The 22,257-nt window shown below is 29.0% G+C and overlaps 1 protein-coding gene, 1 long non-coding RNA gene and 1 pseudogene across 2 annotated transcripts; 1 reads left to right on the top strand and 2 right to left on the bottom strand.

Annotated features, from left to right (window-relative positions):
* Positions 1-4,182: 4,182 nt before the first annotated feature.
* Positions 4,183-5,821, bottom strand: LOC131600478 (uncharacterized). The gene is made up of 4 exons (XR_009283154.1): positions 5,458-5,821; positions 4,990-5,034; positions 4,722-4,784; positions 4,183-4,601 (listed from the first exon to the last, which is right to left on the bottom strand). It is a non-coding gene; the product is annotated as an uncharacterized LOC131600478 (long non-coding RNA).
* Positions 5,822-9,335: 3,514 nt separating this feature from the next.
* Positions 9,336-10,153, bottom strand: LOC131600479 (14 kDa proline-rich protein DC2.15-like). The gene has a single exon (XM_058872636.1). It carries the CDS (start codon positions 10,090-10,092, stop codon positions 9,709-9,711), a length of 384 nt encoding a protein of 127 aa, XP_058728619.1. The 5' UTR covers positions 10,093-10,153; the 3' UTR covers positions 9,336-9,708.
* A 5,879-nt stretch (positions 10,154-16,032) lies between these two features.
* Positions 16,033-16,204, top strand: LOC131600759 (U2 spliceosomal RNA; annotated as a pseudogene).
* The last annotated feature ends 6,053 nt before the right edge of the window (positions 16,205-22,257 follow it).

Genomic DNA, 22,257 nt, shown 5'->3' on the forward strand with positions numbered 1-22,257 from the left:
GATAAATTCCCGGATAAATACTTCCAAAACTTTTGTTGCTTGCCGCTTTACCGCTTCAATAGAATGTGGCATTGGAATTCGTTAAGTTTGCTGTTGAACACGTCAAAGATCCCAATCGAATGAAATGCCCTTGCTTAGGTTGTTGTTATGTGGGTCGGGTTGACGCAGATGGATTGAAATCGCATTTACTGAGGCGTGGAATAGATCCAAGTTATACGTGTTGAATATTTCATGGTGAGAAAAGTAACGAGAATGTTTAATCGGGGGAGAAAAATAATATGACCTAGGCTTCAGTCGACAATGACACTAATACATACAACAGTGATCGAGTCGAAGAGATTGCAGAAGCACTTGAAGAAGATCTTCAGGATTGACCCAAAATGTTTGAGAGGTTGGTAAGCGATGCAGAGAAACCGTTGTATAAAGGTTGCACTAAATTCACAAGACTGTCTCCGGTATTAAAGTTGTACAACTTAAAGGCATGCAATGGACAATACTGCCTAAAGTGAGAAAAACACTGCCTAAAGTGGAAAAGCGCTGTCTAAAGTGATGCCTAAAAGATGACAAAAAATGTTGTCTAAAGTGAAAGCGCTACTAAAGGGGTACTTTCCAAAGCGTTGTCTAAAGGGGTGCATAAGAAAGCGCTTTTAAAGTCAAAGCGCTGCCTAAAGGGGACATATAGCAGCACTTTTACATTAATCCAAAGTGTTTCTTTTACTTATAGCAGTGCAGGTTTATACAGCGCTTTAAAGCGCTGTCTTTGGCCAAAAAAAGTTGCCTATGTGCTTGTTTTGCATAGTGTCTGATCAGTGTCCATTTTTGTTCATCCGAGAGAATTGTGATAATTTTTTCAATTGCCGAAACTTTGCTTTTTAACTTCCTACGAATAAATCTCAAAGTGACATTGTTTGGATATAAGATTTAAATCTCTAAGAGTGTCATAAATAAAGATGCAATATGATTAAAAAATCTTCACCGAATCAAATTGAATCGAAAAAAATCCAATGTACATATAAAACTCATTCCTTCGAATGTGAATCTGGATATCATGGAAATTTTGATACTCCCTCTATTCTAAAATAAATGTCATATTTTATAAAATTGTTTCTCCTAAAAATAAGTGTTGCTTTTAGTTTTCAATGCAATTCTAATTTATATATTCCAATTATGGCCTCTAATATTTTCATTTTATTATTCTCTCACTCTGCATTAATGATAATTCGAATACACCAATAGTAAACAAGGATAGTTTAATAAAAATACTATTATCTCTCATTCATTTATTACATTTTCTTAATCTGTGTGAAATGACAAACTATGACAAAGAAAAGATGGTTATGAACTATGCTTATATTTTTCTTATAAACTAGCAAAGGTTTATGAGTTAATATGAATTAAGTATCATATATGCTCTAGAGAAAGTGAAAAAAAAATCTTTTTAATAAAGTCCAAAACTTTTGGGTTCCAATTGATGCAACATGTGCATCAACATCGTTTGGTACTAAGGCTTTCACCATCAAAATTAGAGTTTGAAAAAAGAATTGCGCCCTTTTGGATTGAAGATAAAATTTAGTAAAATAATAATAGATGATTAAACTTTGAAGGAGAAGACTCCACAAACAGAATTAAAGAGAAAGAAAGAAAATGAGGATATGTCATAAATTACCTTAAAACACCAGCCTAAAGGAAGAGGATGACGAAGAAGTTGCTCAACTTGAGAAATGAATTGATCAGAAGATAGATTTCATGAATACATGTTTAAATAATGTTTTCTTATCTCTGATCTCATTGTGTTGTGGTCGGATATGGCTTTGGAAGTATTTGGTGGTGCTGAAATGAGAGAGGTGGAAGAAACATAGAAACGTGAGAGAAACATAACAGAGGAAAGATTAAAATGTAATATATTTCTCATTTTTATTATTATAATTACTTTTTATTTTAAACTATTGTTAAAGGAATTAAAGGTATTTAAATTTTTTTAATTGTAATAGAAAAATAAAATGAGGGAATGTTTTTTTAAAGTTTTTTAATTGTAATAGAAAAATAAAATGAGGGGATGTTTTTTAATTAAACTAGTTGGAGGGAATTACAAAAAGAGAAAAAGGGAAAATGAAAATACTAAAAAAAGAAGCTAAAGTGACTGAATATACTTATTATTCAGTTGCAGAATTTGGTCACAATATATTTGTGACTAATTTGGTGGCTGATAAAATTTTAATAAGAAAATATTATATTTCGATGGCTAATTCAGATGTTATAGTCATTGAAAATTTTCAGTCTTTAAATTGGTCATTAAAAGCAAAAATTCTGGTAGTGAAAAAGTATTTGACTGAGAGAAGCGGAGATCAGAGCTTTGCATGATGGAGGTGAAGTTTGTTTTAGGTTTCAGTGGCGTTGTATAACACTGTTTTTTTTTTCTTTTCTTAATACTAGCGGAATACCCGTGCATTCGCACGGGTACTCATATAGTACGCGCATTTGTTTTCAATATATAATAAAAATGAAATGAAAGAAAAATTAAATTGTTAAATCAAAAAAAATTATTTATTGTTTATTTATTTAGAAGATGAAATGTAAATGATATCAATATTTGGATCAGTTGTTTCATTTTCCCCATTTTATATAATTTCTACGATATAAGAAAACAAACAATAAAATTTTATTGACTCACTAAATGTTTAGATCAGTGGTTTCATTTTTCCCATAGTAAAGTTGGATTTGTAAGTTATTCCTTTTTATTGAGGTGACATAGAGAGAGTTGGTATTCAATGTCAGGAAAAAAGTGAAAAAAAGTGAATATAGCATTAAATATTATATCACTACTTTCAAATATTTTGATATTCAATGTCAAAAATATTTGTATCAACAATAATTTTTTTCAATTTATAAAAATATTTTTATCAACAAAACATTTTTTTCCGTTTATAAAAATATTGTATTAACAATACACTTTTTCGTTTATATTCGTATCAACAATATACTGTTTTTCATTTAAAAAATATTTATATTAACAATAGACTTTTTCCCGATTATAAAAATATTTATATCAACAATACGCTTTTTCTTGTGTTAATAAATATTTGTTCAATAATACACATTTTCCGTTTATAAAAATATTTATATCAACAATACATTTTTTCTCATTTATAAAAATAATTGTACCAATAGTAAACTGTTTCCCGTTTATAAAAAATGTTTATATCAATAATTTAATTTTTTACATTTATAAAAATATATGTAACAAAAAATATTAAAATTAAAATTTTTCAGTTTTTAAAACAAAAACAAAAATTACTTAGAAAAGAAATAAATTTTTATTTTAATTGCATAAATTATAATTAATAATATTAATATATTAAATTGTTGAGAGAAGATATATCCATAGATATGTTTGTTTCAGAAAATGGGTTTGGTTTGTTGAAGAAAGTGGGTTGAAAAAAAAATCAAAAGCAATGATGAGAGATACGGTAAGTTTATGATAACGTACATCTCGAAGATATTAGTCACTATGCATTAAATGCATTTCAGCATACCAAAAATAATATAATAAAAAACTTGTTTCAATGAGGTTGCAAAAGCCTATATATTTCAAACTCTGCCCGTATAAAAAATTATGGTAAGATTAAATGTTTCAAAATATGCTGAAAGACTTTAGGCTGTTTCAAACTATGTCCGGGCACAATTAAATGTATTTCAGCATACCAGAAATCGAATGCATTTCAATATTTAGGCTGTTGTTCATAATTTGAAATATATACTTTTTCTATTTATTTTAATTATTATTTTTTGTTGAAAAATAAAATATTTAAATAGTTATCAATTTTAAAGTTTAACGCGACAATATTTATTATTTTATAAATAACATTCTTAATTATTTGATAGAAAGAAAAAAATATATAAATTAAATTAAATTATAAATAATGAATTGTATTAAAAAAGATCATTAATGATATTTAGTTTCTCTTTAATTTCTATTTCCAATTAATGTTCAATTTTTCAAATTGATTTTTAGAATTACGATCTAATATAAATTATATATAAATTGTATGTTTATTGTATTTTTTATCCAAGTTGATATGATAATGATGGAAGTAATGTGTACGCCACAAGCTATAAAAGCTGACAAAAACCATAATAATTTATAATTTATACTTTTTCAAATGAATATAGTTTGGTTACAACTTATCCTTTTTTTTTGTTTCTCTTCCATTTCGTCCTTTAGAGATCTTCTATCACAATAACAGAATATTGTGGGATAAGAAGAGTAACATCAGAAATGCAAACAACTCCATAATATAACAATATGCACATATAATTTGAACAAAAATCAGAGTAAGATAAATAAGCTCATATTTATATACTTCAAACTTCTTCCAACACAGGTCAGACTCTTCAACTGCACATATATCATTATGGTTCAAGCTCCCATTAATCTCTCTACATATTAGTCAGGTCAATGGCAAAAAAATTATACAATGTAAATTACTCTATAACTCCATAACTATGCACATTCAAAGGTTTGTCCACAATATTTTTGTAGATTTGAATATGAATATTAAATGTAAAATTATTTAATTATGAGTTGCAATTTCAATATCAAGCTGCACAAAACAATTATAAATTGTATCAGATAATTAGATGGGAAAATTTGACATTTTTAATTACCCAAAAAAAATTAGAAACACAAAAATTAATGAAATAGATAATGAGATATAAACCACCTTATCTAAATCTCAATACTACTCCATGAATGTACTCCTTAGAGCTTCAATTGAAAATCAAATCTGAAAGTCAAATATTAACAATTCATAAAAATTAAAACCCAGTAGAAAGGATTGTGTTCATGCAGGATAAATAAGTAAAATTATCAAATTATTTCAAAGATCTCCAAGTTAGAAAATACAAAAAAAAAATCTTAAGTATATATAAAATAAATATAAAAACAATTTTTTATTTTTATTCATTGCTACTTGATTTTGTAGTTCTTACATTTTTCTTCCGCTTCCATCTTTTTTATTTTCAAAGCAAGATTACCTGAAAATAAAAACAAAACATTTCATTTATGTGTGTATACTTAACACAAATTTATTTAAATAAACCTAATGTTCATGTGTTGTGTTTAAAACACAAATTTCTTTAGAAAATCCTTAGGATAGTAGAGTAAAAAAGAGATTTATGAAAAAGAAGTAGAATGGATATTTAATACAAATGACTGAAATCAAATAAAAGGATTTTCTTCCGATTTGATTCTCCATATTTACATCGCTTTTCTCCAAATATAATTTTCTCCAGATCTGTTGGATTTTTTTCTCAGGATTTTGATTCACACATTTATGTAAAATACTAAACCAACCAAAAAGAAGAGAACACAACGAATTCAATGACTTGTCAAAGAAAAATATCACCAAGATAAACATATAAAAGAAATATATAGTGATTAAGTAGAACAAAATATACCTAATGAAAGCATCATATCAAGGGGAAAGACAAATTTATAACCTGCAATAGAATAAGCAAAAAAAAGTTAAAAATGGTCGAATAAGATATTGATTAAAAATGAAAGTTGAAGAAGAAAATAGATAAATTTATAAAAAGCCTAATCTGAAATGTATTCCCAAATTTATTTGAAGACAACAAATTAAAATATGGAAAGAAGAAGGATGAGTGAAATAAATGAGAAAGAAAGAGAATAAGAAGAAGAAAATGAATGAAGGTGAGAATGAGAAAGAGAAGGAAATCGAGAAAGAGAAAAAAAGGGACAGAAAAAGAACATGAAGCAGCAAAAGTATGCATTGGGAAGATATATTTTGAAGCAGCAGAACTTTATGTCATGTAGCAGTAGCATCTTCTAAAAAGCTTTTGCATTTAGGAAGGTTTGGTTGAAATGAAACTTTGTTATAATATTATAATATTTAAAAAAACATTTGCAGCTAGTTTTGTTCCAAACCAGCATTCTAATGTAACCAAAAGCAACTAATTATTTGACATTTAGTTGATTTAGACTCAATTTGCCATTAATTATGTGTAGTGGCAGATAATTAAGAAGGGGTAATAATGTATTAACCAGAACAATTTCCTTTCTTATATTATAGATTTCAGTGTGAAATTCGTGACTGTTTTGTGTTTCCGCTTTGTGAGTTTTTTCTTTTCGTTTTAAATTTTTTTTTATTTTTTTTTTAGATTTTTAGTCTTTTCGTTTTAAATTTGTTAATAAATATTAAATATAAGAAATACATAACCAAAAGCGATGTAGCCTAGACTGCAATGTAACTTGGCATGTCGTTAAATGGTAGGTTTTTATTACCCTATTAATGCAATGTTTTTTAAAATTATAATTAGTTAAATTTTTTAATGTTTCCCATAAACAATGCTTTTTTTAGCGCTTTCTAATATACGGAGTACTATTTAAGATAGTGTTTTTTTTTTAAATAAGAAGCATTAATTGTTTAATGCATAACTCAAGTTAGTGTTTTTTCATTTTGGCCGTTGTATATTAAATAAAGTGCTATCTAATATATAATTTTTAAAATATTTCTTTGTTAAATATACAACAGCGCTTATATAATAAAGGGTTTTCTAAGGTGGATACCTTAGCCAGCACTTATTTTTAAAAGTGTTGCCTAATATCATTTATGTTTTTTAGCATCGCTTTTTTGAAAATAAGCGCTGATAAAAGTGGTGTCGCCTAAACTCTCTTTTCGTGTAGTGTGAGCAGGCACCATTTTGACTAGTGGAGCATCAAAAGAGATCCACATCATGGGAGATGGGAAATTCTCAAGTGGGAAAAAATATTCAAAAATTCCTACTTCTATACAAACAACCCCCCTCTTCAAATGGGTCACATTACTAACCTTTTGCTCCAACTATATATAAACCTAAAGTGTTAGAGTAAAAAAACTCTCACAAGAGTTGGACCTATCCAAGGATCTTTCTAGAAGGATGTAAGAAATTCATTCCCACTTTCTTACACTTACCACCTACAAACCAATCGGAGTCTACATCCTAATCAAACCTAAGAGGGAGATCCCCTTCCACCAAGTATATAGGATATTCTAAAACAAACTACCATTCCTATAACAAGCACTAAAACATTTTGACTTTGTGGTAATGTCTAATTTTTGTGAGTTAAGAATAACATTCTCGTAGAGTGTGATAGACTAGTTTTATATCCTCTTGCATCAACATATACATTTTTTTCAATTATTATACAACGACTATAAACTGTTTTTGTAGATGACAAAGAGAACCGTTTTTATCTTCTTCTTTAGTAATGGGTAAAATTCGTTCTCATATGATATTTAATTATTTTTATATATGCAAGACCATTCTTTTCTATATATTTCATAAAGACTAATATTTAAAAATGGTCCTATATGGTGTTTAACTATCAGCCATGGTTTTAAACTGTTGTTGTGGATGTGTGTGTGGGGATTGTAGCCATTGCAGTTGTTGTGATGCGTATTACATCAAACGTAAATTGAGTTTTGGGAAGGGTGAAGTGATTTAATCTAGGTCGAGGTATATTATTTTCGTGCAGGACTAAGACTAACGAATCTGTCAAATGACACATAGACATTTGAGTCTCTCAAGCAACACTAAATTAGTCGAGTCCTTCACGCTAGATTGAAACAATCAAGCCCCTTAGGCGAGATTCAAATAGTCTAATCCCTCCTTGCGACTCTTAGGCATTATTTTTTGTAATATTAGTGTTGGTGCTCCTTTGATAGGGCTCGGGGGGAGCCCATCGAGATTCTTTTCGTCTATCCTCTGTAGACCTTTGGTAATCCTTTTAAGGCTTATTGACGAAAATGCTCAAACCTCGTGGACATTGACCTTGTTTTGGGTTTCTTTCTTCATAATTAGAGCGGAAACCACAGAGAAAAAGAATGGAGAAAATTGTAGTAAAAGTTGTAATTTTTTAAATATAACATTTGAATTTTTCCTATACAAGCATTTAAAACATATTTATTTTATTTTAAAGGATAAATATGAGTTTGAATTAAATTAATTAGTATAAAAATAGAAGAAAAAATGACAAGAGAAAAATTATAAGATCAAAATCTACTTCAAATGACATTTGAAAAAAAATTATGTATTAAGAAAAAAAAACTATGTGATCTTGCTAAAAAAACAATTACCATTTTTTTAAATCTGAGATAAAAAAATTAAAAGATAAAATATAAATTTTAGTTTCTTAATTTTATTAAAAAAACTCTATAAAACTTGATATCTATTTAGTACTTAATTAAATTTCAAAAATATCAGATTGTTCACCTAAACTTATTTATCGAGATATCCGTCCACTATTGTGGATGGACGATTATTTTGATAGTTTTATTACAAAACTTCATTGAACTTTATAATTTATGTCTTCAAAGTTCTAATTTTTTTCTTCAACAAACAAAGAAAAATGTTATTTATACATCAAATTCATACATTACATCGTATATAGTATTCACAAAGATGTGAACAATATTATAATATTATTGACTTTTTAATATATTTTTTTAAAAAAATATTTTGGTTAATGAAATATTAAAACTTGGGTAATGCAGTTTAAAATTTGGTTTATATATATATATATATATATATATATATATATATATATATATATATATATATATATATATTTCAGATTTTGGTTAATATTATGTATAAAGTTGGTTAATACAGTTCATAAATTGGTTTAATGAGTTTTCAAACGTAAAAAAAATAATAATAATAAAATAAAGTTGGTTAATGGAGTATAAAAGTTAGTTAATATATTTATAATTTTGTATCAGAACATCATTAATAATATATATTGTATCGGTTGAAAAAGTAGTGAAAGTGGTTGATGAATTATAAGTAAAATTATTGGTTAATCAGATATATTTTTGTGGTTAATACAATTGTGAAGTTGGTTAATGACACAACCTTATATTTGTATTGTAAACTAATTTTTAAATTTTTTTTGTAAATTATATCATTTTAATAAAAATACTGTTTACTATATAAATACGGTAAATAGTGTATACGATATATTTTGTTAAAAAATGGTGTACACGTAACAAACTTGTAAAACAAAAGATGTACTTACGAAAAGATAAATTTTATAAGAGTTTTTGCATTTCACACCTAACTCTGATGTCGCAGATCTCAACAGTCAAATCAAGATCATTCGATCTATATTTTGAATCCTTATTTTAGAATCATATCATAAAGTTCAGTACTAACTCTACATTGGATTAAAGTTCAACTCAAAAAAAGCTAAGATACATGTGAGTGTGACTGTGACAGTGCACTTTCGGAAATTACATGCCAGAGTGTGGTCCACAAAAAATCGCAATACAACCTTCACGTGAATGACAAATTCAATAATATGCACCAAAATTAATACTTAGTTTAACAATAATAATACAATTCAGTTCCACTAATTAAGCATCTGCTCCAATTCTCCCAACTCCAATAATTATAAACTAATAATAAAAAATTACAATAATCCATGCATTACATAAATTTAAGCATGACAAGCACAATCATCAAATGAAAGTTCCCCAAATTTACTTAACATAAAAAATTTGTAAATAAGACATACCTCGTTACCACAATGACAAACATCTCATAACATAATAATATCAGTGACACCGTGACCTCCGTTACGGTGTCATTGAAATTTCGTTAAAATTATTATAGTTCCAATGCAAGCAGTACTAGTATGGTTTGAACCTACGAGCATTGGAAACCAGAAGGGACAGACTTTTCACAGGCACTAAGTAAGAGACTGAGTGAGATAGGAACATTCAAGTTGATACCAAGAACATTAGCCTTAATAGCAGTACAAAGACAAAGTGCTGCTTCTAAATCAGCCAAGCCTTGAATCAATGCACAACACTTGCTTGATGCAGGACTTCCAACAACAACATTAACAAGTCCTAGAACATCAGCACAAACACCTAGCTTTAATGTGTCCTTTGGACATTTTTGTGATGTTGAAGGAGGAGGGCTAGCCTTAGGTGTTGGTGGTTTGCATGAACCACAAGCATGTGAAAATGTTGAGTAACAAAGAAGAGAAAACAGTATAATGAGTGCATTAAGCTTGTTGGAAGCCATTGTTATGAAATGTAGACTAATGTGTTTTTGTTTTTGTGTTTTGATGTTGAATTATAGGATGAGAAGGGACATTTATAAAGACAAGGTTTTGTGAGGTTTAATCATGTGGAAATCTGATTGGTGGAAGAGAGTGTGATATTGATAACGTTCCAGTTGGATTTTTTGTAAGCTTGTGAAATAATGGTTTCGTATCCAATGGTTGTTAAAGACTGGATTTCTACTATCTATAAAAAGTTGTAAACTTTCTCTCCGTTTTAAAATAATTGCTTTAAAAACTGTTTTACATATTAAAAATTTAATAAAATTGTTAAGATAATATAAGACTTTTTTTAAAAAGATATTTACTTAAATATTGGTCTGGTTTTCATTTAGGGGTAGGAATAAGTAGAACCTAGTCAACAACTCGAGAATTTTCGGTTTCTAGAGGGTTAACGCAAGGAGATTCCCTTTCTCCTTTTCTTTTCTTGTTGGTTGCGGAGGGTTTGACGGGTATGGTGAAGGTGACTTCTTCTTTAGGGGATTTTAAAGGTTTTAGTTTGGATGATCATAATCATTTTGAGATACTTCAATTCGCCGATGATACTATTTTGATTGGTGAGGACTCCTGGAACAATCTTTGGATTTTTAAGGCCATCCTTAGAGGTTTTGAACTTGTGTCCGGGTTGCATGTTAACTTGAACAAGAGTCAGCTTTTTGGTGTGAATCTTGATCCGGATTTTATTCAAGTCGGGTCTTCTTTTCTTAATTGCGAGATTGGTTCGTCGTCTTTTGTGTTTCTCGGTATTCCGGTTGATGTCAATCCTAGAAAATGTGATGTGTGGAGACCGTTAGTTTCGAGATTAAGAAGACGAATTAGAAGTTGGCATATTAGACAACTTTCGATTGGCGGGGGGATTGTTCTTTTAAATTCTATTTTGTCTAGTATTCCAATTTTCTTCTTCTCCTTTTATAAGGCTCCTAAAACCATTATTACGGAGATCATTTTTATTCAACGGTCCTTCCTTTGAGGTGGTGAATAGGGGTGGGAATAGGTCAGGCCAGCCTACAGGGGCCTGTTGCCTAACCTATATAAGGCCAAGTCAGGTCAGGCTTATTAAACAAAAAGGTCAGGCTTAGCCTTTTTTAAAATCCTATTTAATAAAATAGGTCAGACTTATGCTATTAAAAAAGCCAATGAAGCCTTATAGCCCGACCTATATTTTCATGTATATTAAAAATAGGTTAAATGAATCAGCCTATATTTGCATGTATATTAGATAAAAGACTTAATAGGCAAGCCTATATATGCATATATATTAGAACAAAGGCTAAATAGGTGGGCCTATATATGCATATATAGGACGACTTATAAGATTTCTTAAATAATATGGATTAATTGAAAACCATAATGTAAAATAGGCTTTTAAATAGGCTTCCAGGCCAGGCCAAACTTTTAAAAAGGCCAGGCCAGACCAAAAGAGAGAGCCTATTATAGGCTACAGGCCAGGCTCAGGCCTTTCAAGTTTATCAAGGGCCAGACCCAGGCCTTATAAAACCTAGCCTAGCCTAGCCTAGCCTAGCCTAACCTATTTCCACCCCTAGTGGTGAAGAAGACAAGAAGAAGATTAGTTAGATTAGTTGGGATAAAGTGTGTCTTTCAAAAGAAGAATGGGGGTCTTGGTGTGAAGCATTGTGGAAAGTTCATTTTAGCGCTTCTTAGTAAGTGGAAGTGGCGTATTTTGAACAAGGAGAACACTTTATGAACTAACTTTCTGTCTTGCAATTATGGTGACATTCAAAGAAAAATACTTAAGGGTCCATTTTTACATTTGTGAAATAAAGATTTGCTTTGGTGGAGGGATCTTTGTTCAGTTGGTTGTGCGGATTCAGAATCATCGTCAAATTGGTTTAAATCTTCTATCTCTTGCAAACTTGGAAATGGATTTTTTTTTTGGGAATTTTGGTTTGATGTTTGGTTAGGAACAACTCCGCTTAGGATTCTCTTTCCGAATTTATGCTCTTTGACGGATGCTCCTCGTTCGAAGGTGGCGGATAAGGGTAGTTGGAATGGTGAAAATTGAGTTTGGTCTCTTGATATTTTTTATGGCCCGGATGACCGGGAAGTCGCGTCGCAATTGAATAATTTAGTGATTCTTCTCATTCCGGTTCATTCGTGTCGCTTGCTTGAATACTCCGTTGTGTGGTGGAGAAATACCTTCAGTTTCACGGTGAGTAATGTTTATGATACCATTTCGTTGTATGAGTTACCGAGACCGCCGTTGAAGAATTTTTTTTATCTTTCTCTCGTTTATGGAAGACGAAGGTTCCTAGTAGAATTCATCTTTTTGGTTGGAGATTGATTTGGAATAGACTTCCTACGAAATCGGAGTTGGCAAATCATGGAGTATTAATAGCTCCTCACTTGTTGATGTGCCCTTTGTGTTGTCGTGTTGAGGAGGATTTGGATCACCTTTTCCTTCATTGTGATATTGCTAAAGTTTGGTGGAGTAAGTTGTCTCTTTGGCTTGGTTTAGATGAAGCTTCTTCGGCCGAAACTATCTTGGAGCGGCTTTCTTTATTAGATATCTCTTGTAAGTTATCTCTCCAAATGGACGTGGGCTGGTTCATTGGGTTAATTTTTTATTGGATTATTTGAAAGTGTAGAAATAAAATCATTTTTAAAGATACTATTTTGTCTAATTTTGATGGGATGGGGTTAATTAAATTCATCTCCTGAGAATGGTTTATGACTTTCTTTAAGGTGAATGTTAACTTATCGTGGCCGGATTGGTGTGTCGATCCGAGACTTTTTTCAAGCGAAGGATTGTTGATTTTGTTGGCGGATTTCATCCGGTGGATTTTTTTACCCTCTTTATATCTTATTTCTTTTTGTATCTTTTGGGTTAAGCAGCCTAGTGTTTTTTAATGCATCTTTTTGATTATAAAAGAAAAAAAAAACTTTACTTAAACGAGTTAGGTCTACTAAATTTTGTTTTAAATAAATTATCAATTCACCACCAAATAATTTGAAGGAACCAAGTTTCCAACTTTAACTCTTTTTGAAAGTATCCTTTCAATAGTTTATTTTTCATTTTTTTAAAGTTTTTGAAAGGATCTTTCCAAAATCTACACGAAAAAAAAAAATTTGAAAGAATTTTTATAAGAGTTTTGTGGGTTGTTTTAAAAAAAAATAAGCTTCACTATTTAGCATATTAATTTTAAAATATGAAAGGTAAACTCTAAGAAAGATTCTTCTGAATGAGTTTTGTGGAATGAATTGAAAATATACTTTTGAAATTGATAATAATCGAAAGTTCGAGGATTTTTTAAATTAGTGGGAGGTGCATTAAAACTTTGCAAAAGATTAGAGTAAATTTGGCCTATTATCTATCATTAGTTTTAATTTAAGTTTGAAGATATTAATGTTGAGTTCAAGTTTTTTTTTTTTATTGTAAAAGACATTAATAGTATGTTTTTGACTTTTTTTTCTTTCAATTTTAGACTCTTACACATTTTTTATTTTGAGTCATGATTTAATTTATTTAAGATGTTGCACTTTAATTATTTTGATGATAATGTTGTTAAGTTATAAGCATTTTTTACAATTCTACTTCTAGCTACTATTGTAATACCACTTTTGTTTTGACAAGTATTTTATGGTGAATTTTATTGTATATTGAGACATTTGATGCTAAAAGACTATCAATAATAGGATGAACCATTTTTTAAGAAATAGAATGATTGAAGGAAGGAATGAAGATGCATAAGATGTTACGTGTTTTTGGAGTAATTTCTGCCACCATGGTGGCACAACTACAATCAATTGAAGGAAAATTCTTTGGCCACCTCCCAACCTTCTAGCTCACCTCTGGTGAAAAATCCAGAATACCCCTGACTTCGGAAGTTCATTTCCGAAATATTCTGCGTTTTTCAGATTAAGCAAAACAGCCCCCTCCCCCAAATCATTTACCCTAAACTTCTTCCAAACTCACACCCCAAGAGATTTTTGTGCAAACCAGTTCCAAGCTACCTCAAAGCCTCCATCTACTTGCTCTATTACATTCAAAAGTCCTCCAATCCATTCAATTGGTAAGCATTTTGATTTTTAGATCTATGATTAAAATGTATATTAGGGTGTTTACAAATAGCAAAAATTGTATTAGGTTAGGTTTATACTGATATTTAGGATGTTTAGAATGTGTAGAAATAAGTTTGATGTTTGGTTTAGGGGTCTGCCATTGGAGGCTGCAGAGAAGTTCTGCGAATGGGTGTTTCGGAAGTTCATTTCCGAAAACACCTCCATCCCAGTTTTCGGAAATGAACTTCCGAAATGTATCAGAAGTTCAAATTTTTTTGTTTTTTATTTTGTCTCGCATATTAATCGATTTCAATTGTTTACAGGAACATGTCAGGCAACCAACCAGCACGAATCAGACAGGGAAATTCAAGTTTGTGCTAATCATATTCAGTTGCGAGTGGCTGATAAGGATCTACACCACTTTTATCTTCCCAATTGACCGTAACTGAAAATGATTAGCACGAACTTGAATTTTCCTTCCCAATTCGTAACTTCGGCAGTAAGGCTCTCGATGAAGATCAGAGCCGAACTCAAAGAGAACAGAAATAAAATGTGTGAGTATAGAAAAAGAGTAAAGATGGAGAATGATTCGGATGTGATTGAAAAAAAATGGCAACCAACCAGCACGAATCAGACAGGGAAATTCAAGTTTGTGCTAATCATATTCAGTTGCGAGTGGCTGATAAGGATCTACACCACTTTTATCTTCCCAATTGACCATAACTGAAAATGATTAGCACGAACTTGAATTTTCCTTCCCAATTCGTAACTTCGGCAGTAAGGCTCTCGATGAAGATCAGGGCCGAACTCAAAGAGAACAGAAATAAAATGTGTGAGTATAGAAAAAGAGTAAAGATGGAAAATGATTCGGATGTGATTGAAAAAAAATGGCAACCAAATTATATGTCGCATATTTTATTTGGCGTTTGCGTTTAATTAAAATGCGAGACTGTTTAAGAAAAAACATAAAAAAAAAAAAAACACAGCATAATTCGGAAATGAGCTTCCGAATTCACCCCCCATGAGGTGTTTTCGGATGTTCATCTCCGAACGCACCCCCCATGAGGTGTTTTCGGAGATGAACTTCCGAATAAAGGAAATTTTTAAAAAAAAAAAAGCGCTTCGGAAGTTCATTTCCGAAGCAGGGGTAGTTTGGGTTTTTCGCTGGGGATGACCCCCATAGGGAGGTGGGTAAAGAAAAAATCTCAATTGAAACACAAGAAGAGATATTTGTAACTTCAAGAATTGATCAACCAAATAAAGGCTAAACAGGCCAAATGTGTAAATTGAAAAAAAAATAGTATATGGTCTTAAAAAGGTATGAAAATTTTAACTAAACTATAATAAGTGATGGTAATGTTGTGAATTTATCTCACATTTGTGCTTATTTTTAATTTATTGGACAAGAATGTGAGATAATTGTTAGATAGGAAAATATAAAAAGATTATTCAGGTCGTGTGTTTTCATTGATTTGATAGTCATTTATATACACAATATAAATATGTGGTTATGATTCTAATAATCATTTGTAATCAATATTAATAATAATCATTCTATATTTACATATCTAATAAGAATTTGTCTATATGTTTATGCAATGTTAATTTTTGTTATGAATGTGATTGAGTTAAAGAGACCAAAATTTGTTTATCTTATCATTTTGATATGAAAGATCTAGGAGAAACTTATATGGTTCTAGAAATTAAAATGAAAATAAAAAATGTATAATGGTTTTTCTTTGTGTCAACCACATTATATCAAAAACATGCTAAAGAAGATTAATTGTTATGATGAATTACCTGTAACAATTCCTCTTGATATACAATAAGATAAATGGTTGAGAAATTTGTTAGCATATGTGCTATTGTGGGGGAAACTAACTATAGTATTAAATATTGATAAGAGGGATATTTTAAGTTCTGATACGTGGGCCAATGGTCCACACGATATTAAATTTATTTCTTAAGGGGGAGAGTCCACCACAATAGCTTGCTATTGGGTCTCTCAAGTGTTGCTTTTGCGTTGCACTATTGCAATTGCCTGGCACACCCCACCATGTGAAAAAAAAAAAAGATCGGATATGTATTCAACATATCAAATATTTTTATAATTTTTATACCATTTATGTTGGATTTACTGTATGTACATAATTAATATTTTAGTGTTCATTCAAAACCGGATATAATAAAATTAAATAAAATGTAATATTTAATTTGATAAAAAGAATTGTTAAATAAAAAGGAATATTTTATTTTAATAAAAAAACTATTAAACAAAAATGAGTTGTAAAATACTTTGAAAAAAATTAATTAAAAATGAATTCCAGACACGAGTTAGAGTTAGAGTTAGTGACGGAATCTTGATATGCTATGATCTTCATTTTCTAAGATAGATTTAGGAACAACCTCTTAATGTTGATATGAATCTTCATTTTTTTTTCATCTTATTTGACATATTTTTCAATTAAATTATCGTCTTTAAATATTTAATTAATATTAATAATATAAAATGATAAAAAAATTTATCACATGGCAACCAATATTATCATATTTTTCATGCTGACATTATCATGTATGTGTTCAGTCACATAAAATCTGTCGCATATTTTCATATATTATCTTCCATTAATGGAAATTAACTAAAATAAATAAATAATATGGATGAAAAATTTAAAAAAAAATTAATTTTTTTTTGAACCAAAGACTCTTATTAATTTAAAAAACTCGCGACCACCAAGATCCATCTGATCGCCCGTATCCAGCTCCACATCAATCCTATAAATAAGGTATCAAAATAAACTAACTAAGATCAGTCACTATGATGACATTAAGCCATCAATCTAACTTAGTGTTTGTCCATCCTTACAAGTGAAATCTATAATATAAAAAAATTAATAGTCGTGGAAAAGTCTAAAATACCCTTATTTAATTTTTTGCCACCACATTAAAATTGTGATTTTTTGGTCTTTGTATCATAAAGTTCTTAATTTTATTATTAAAATAATACAACTCTTATATTTTATCAAACTTATCAAATCTCTCTTTATTTTCTATTTTTTTTCTCTTTCATCACTTTCTCACTTCTTTCTTTCAAAAAAAAATCTATCAACCTATAATATAAGAAAATTAATGGTTGTGGAAAAGTCCAAAATACCCTTATTTGATTTTTTGCCACCACTTTAAAATTGTGGTTTTTTGGCATTTGTACCATAAAGTTCTTAATTTTATTATTAAAATAATACAACTCTTATATTTTATCAAACTTATCAAATCTCTCTTTATTCTCAATTTTTTTTCTCTTTCATCACTTTCTCACTTCTTTCTTCCAAAAAAAATCTATCAATCTATAATATAAGAAAATTAATGGTTGTGGAAAAGTCCAAAATATCCATATTTGATTTTATGACCCAAATATTTTTTATTTACGAAAAAATGGTATTTATGACCCAAATATTTTTACCAAAAAAATCTATTATTTACGAAAAATTGTATTTATGACCCAAATATTTTTTATTTAAAAATGGTATATGGGAAAAAATTTATTATTGATCTAAATATTTTTATATACGAAATTTACTATTAATCCAAATATTTTTGTAAATGATACCTAAACAAAAATGAAGTTTCTATTATTGATTTAAATATTTTTATTTACGAGAAATGGTATTGATGATTAAATATTTTTAATTCAAAAATGGTATACGGGAAAAATTTTATTAATGATCTAAATATTTTTATATATGAAATAATCAATTATTTATTTAATTTTTTTTAACATTTTTATTTAAAATAAATGATGTATCCAAATTCGCGTAACCAAAGCGAACCCGTGCGTATGCACGGGTTTGTTACTAGTTTTATATATTTAAGAGGTTACAAACTTACTTAATAAAAAAAAATCATTTTATCAAGTAACTTAATGATAAAAGCATTTGAAAATAACATAAAATAAACTTATAGCACAGCCATATATCACCTAAGAACCATATGTTTTCCATCTTCTCGTGACACTTTGACACTTTCTGGTACGGCTATGTAGCTAGCTTTCTTCCACTACATTATCTTCATTGTTGTCTCTTTTTGCAACTTGGAGTTTCAATTCCACTTTAAAGCATACAAAAAGACATTAAAAAACACAGACATACTTTCGAAGAGACTTGCCCATTAATTCGATCCCCTTATTGCTGAAGTGGGAAAATTGTCGTCATTTGGCATTTTTCACAAGTATGTCACATGTCTCAATTTTCTTCAATAATTGAGACTCTTTTTGACAAATCAAAACTAATGTCTTTTGTATCTCCAACCACTAAAAATGCTCAAACATCCCTTAAAAGACAGTTGGAAATTCATCAAATAAATAATTTATAATCTTCTAGTTGAGTGGCTCTTAAAAGAAAATAAGTAATTTACACTCTATTTTTTCTAGTTTGAATTTCACTTGTAAAACAACACATTTCATCATGAACATTTTCTTTCTCCCCATTATTCAATATCCAATACCTCTAATAGCAAATGAGAATTCTAAGACTTTATTCTCATCTTCTATTTAAAATACTACTTTTTAAAAAGTTCATTGAAAAATTTCCTTCAACAAAATTAGACAATGAAATTCCTAAAAATTTCTTGAAGTCAAAGAAAAAACTCATGAATTTCAGCATCAAGTTTATTATCCATATCAAAAATCTAATTCAGAGTTCTTTAAAAACTTTTCAAAGTATCTACCAACAAAGTCCCTTCTTAAAGTTTTAAGGTTCACAAGTTAGTGAAAATTATTTACACAAAGAAGACTCTCAAATTTACTTTTTTTGTTTAAGAGATAATTAGCCAGATGTCGATACGGCCGCACGGTAAATTTATTTGATACGATATAAACTGTATTTATATATGTATCTAAATTTGAAATTAACTATTAATTTTAAAATAAATAATAATTATATAAACTCAAATATATTAAAATACAAAGAGAAAAAAGAGACTCGTGAGGTAAAAGAAAAATGAATATTTAATATTTAAAAAATAAGAATTTTATCTTTTAAATTAAGATAATTGTTAATTAAAATAAAATATGTATCGTGCTGATAGTGACCCGTAAAATTAAAATTTTATTTGATTCAATATAAAATATATTTATATACAAATATAAATTTGAAAAAAGTTACTCATTTGTAAAATTAAAAATAATTCTATAAACTCAATTGTATTAAATAATAATGCAAAAAGAACAAATTTAAGTGAGAAGAAGAAAGAAAAAAATTGATATTCTGAAATAAAAATTTTATCTTTCAAATCAATTCAAATTATTGATAAAAATAAAATAGACATTGTGCTGATAATGACTCGGATAAAAAATTATTTTATACGATATAAAATGTATTATACACATGTAAAATTTAAAATGATTTACTTAATTGTAACATGAGCAATAATCATATAAATATGAGATGGAGAAAAAAAAATTAATATTTAGAAATAAGAATTTTGTCTCTCAAATTAACGCATCGATTGATTAAAATAAATAGATATTATATTGATAGTCACCCTTGAGATAAAATAAATTATAAATTTTATTAAAATTAAAAAATAAATTATTAGTATTTTTAGTGATAATAAATAAATAGAGAAAAAAATTAAAATGAAAGTAAGAAAGTGTGGAAAAAAACATGTAAGAGAGACTTAAAATTTTAATCAAGAGAGAGAAAGAGTGAATGTAATATTTAATTGTGATTTAATTTGTGAAGGTTGAAAAATGAATGTTACATGTCAATCTTAGAAAGAGTTAGATATATAGTAGCTTGTTGAAATTAGACACATAACAGGAGATGAGAATGAAATAGCTAAACATTAGTTGATTACTTAAATATCTATTTTTTAGTGTAAATAATTTAGAATAAAAGGACAATTTAGAATAGAGTTGTTGTTTCAGAATAGAGTTGTTGTTTTCCACCATTCTAAAAGAATAGAGTTGTTGTTTCAGAAACAACATGTGAGCAGTCTACTCTCTGGAGAATTCTCTTAGAACTTTATCCCTGATGCACGAGATAATGACACTCATGACCTTATCCATCATCTCGATCTTCTCTGCTAGTGTAAGCCTTGCAGGCATCAATGTCTCTCTCTTTAAAGCTTCAATACTCTTCCCTTGAGTTAAAATTGTTTGCATCTTCATTTTCCACAATTCAAAAGAGATACATATTTATAATTACTAAAAATCATCATACAAAGTGAAAAATACAATCCATTAGCAAATGGATCCATGAACCAAACCAAAACATCTAAAAACACGTAAACCGAGAAAACTGGATGAATGATCGAAAAATCCCAAAAATCGCACTGACCGATTCTGACCTGTTGATTCCATCCGTATGGACACTACCTGTCGCCGCTGACTCACCGTCTCTGATTTTCGTCCAATTTTTTCATATCTGACTTTCTGAAAATACTTTCTAGAAGTTACAATTTTCTTGCTTATGTAATCTTCAAATATATTTTCTTTCTCTTCATCAACAAAGATTTTAAGGCATACTTCAACAATTCGAATCAATATACTCTTAATAACATGCTAAAAGTAGAGTTTGGCCTAACTAATACTTACAAACCCGACTTGTAAGGTGGTATGTGTCACTCTATGTAAACTTTTTTTAGACTCTATTTGTAACCAATGTGAAACTTGAGATTTTCTCAATACATTTCTTCATGTCCAACACTATTAATGCATAGATATAAACGATTAGTGGTCTATGATCTGATCGATAAACTCTAATACCATAATAGAAATAGATTTTAGACTAACTCATTTTAGTCTAACTCATTTTTATTCTAACTCATTTTTACACTTATAAATATATTTCCATGTCGTATAATGTTTGATATTGACTATTTAACACATTCTCTCATGCGCATGACAGAACATCTAAAGCATGGATATAATTGGTAGGTGATACGATAGCATAATCATAATTATAAGTGACCTAACAATCTTAAATGAAATTTTAATATTATATTAAAACTAGAATTTAATCTAAGTCATTCTTACAAAATCAATTTATAAAGTGAACGGTGTCATTTTATATAAATTATCTTTAAATTCTATATTTAATCGATATGAGATTTAGGTTTATCTTCGTACATATTGATCAAAATATCTAAATCTCATTAAATTCCTCATTTCATGTGGTATCTGAAGATAAAATTGCATTCTACATTTGAAGGGCCTCTTCCTTGTAAATTTGAGCTTAATTAAAAAGCACTTACACGGAAAATGAACTTTTGCAAGCAATCTAGTCCATATATTATCACAAAAGGTATATTTTTGTGTCTCAAGTCGCGACATAAACATCACGCCTCCTACCAGCTTTCAGCAACTTGTTATAAAATGATTTTCTTTTAGCTAAACTAAATAAACATATTGTTTTGTTTATATATAGTTTTCAAGTTTGGCCCTGGTTCGCCGGTTGTTGGCGAATTCATGGCGGTTATTATTGCTATAGAGAAGGCCATCAAAGAGAAGTGGTCTAAACTTTGGATTGAAACGGATTGTAAACTTGTTGTGACTGCTTTTGCGAATATTCATTGTGTGTCTTGCATTCTCAAGTCTCATTGGCTTACGTGTTGGGCGTATACTCTAGAAATTGATTTCTTGATTTCTCACATTTTTAGAGAGGCCAATTTTTATGCGGATTCTCTGGCCAATTTCGGTTTATCTAGCAAAAGCTTCACTTGGTTCTCTTATATTCTAAATGACATTTATCCGGATTACTTGCTAGACAAGTCGGGCACACCTAGATTTAGGATTTGTTCCTAAGAGGTTTTTTGGCTTGGTCCCCCTCTTGTGTATCTTGTAATCTTTCCTTTTCTTTTAATATATTTTGAGTTTATTTAAAAAAAAAGTAAAATAATAGACGTAAAGTATGATCTAAAATTAAGAAGAAATTTCCAATAAAAAGCTAAATTTTATCACTACTAGTAAAATATATGTCTTGACAAATTATAATCGTATTTGTATTTTCTTTCACTAAAATCGTGTTTACCTAGAGTCGGAATCATCTAAAAGTTAAGGTTTCATAAAGGAAGATAAAGGAAAAAATAGTAAAGAAATAAAATGTGAGAAA

The sequence above is a fragment of the Vicia villosa genome, linkage group LG4 (genome assembly GCF_029867415.1).
Source record: "Vicia villosa cultivar HV-30 ecotype Madison, WI linkage group LG4, Vvil1.0, whole genome shotgun sequence".
In the NCBI taxonomy this organism is placed as follows: domain Eukaryota; kingdom Viridiplantae; phylum Streptophyta; class Magnoliopsida; order Fabales; family Fabaceae; genus Vicia; species Vicia villosa.

What these genes read in the sequence shown, in the direction of transcription:
- LOC131600479 (XM_058872636.1), bottom strand. Translation starts at nt 10,092, where the DNA reads ATGGCTTCCAACAAGCTTAATGCACTCATTATACTGTTTTCTCTTCTT.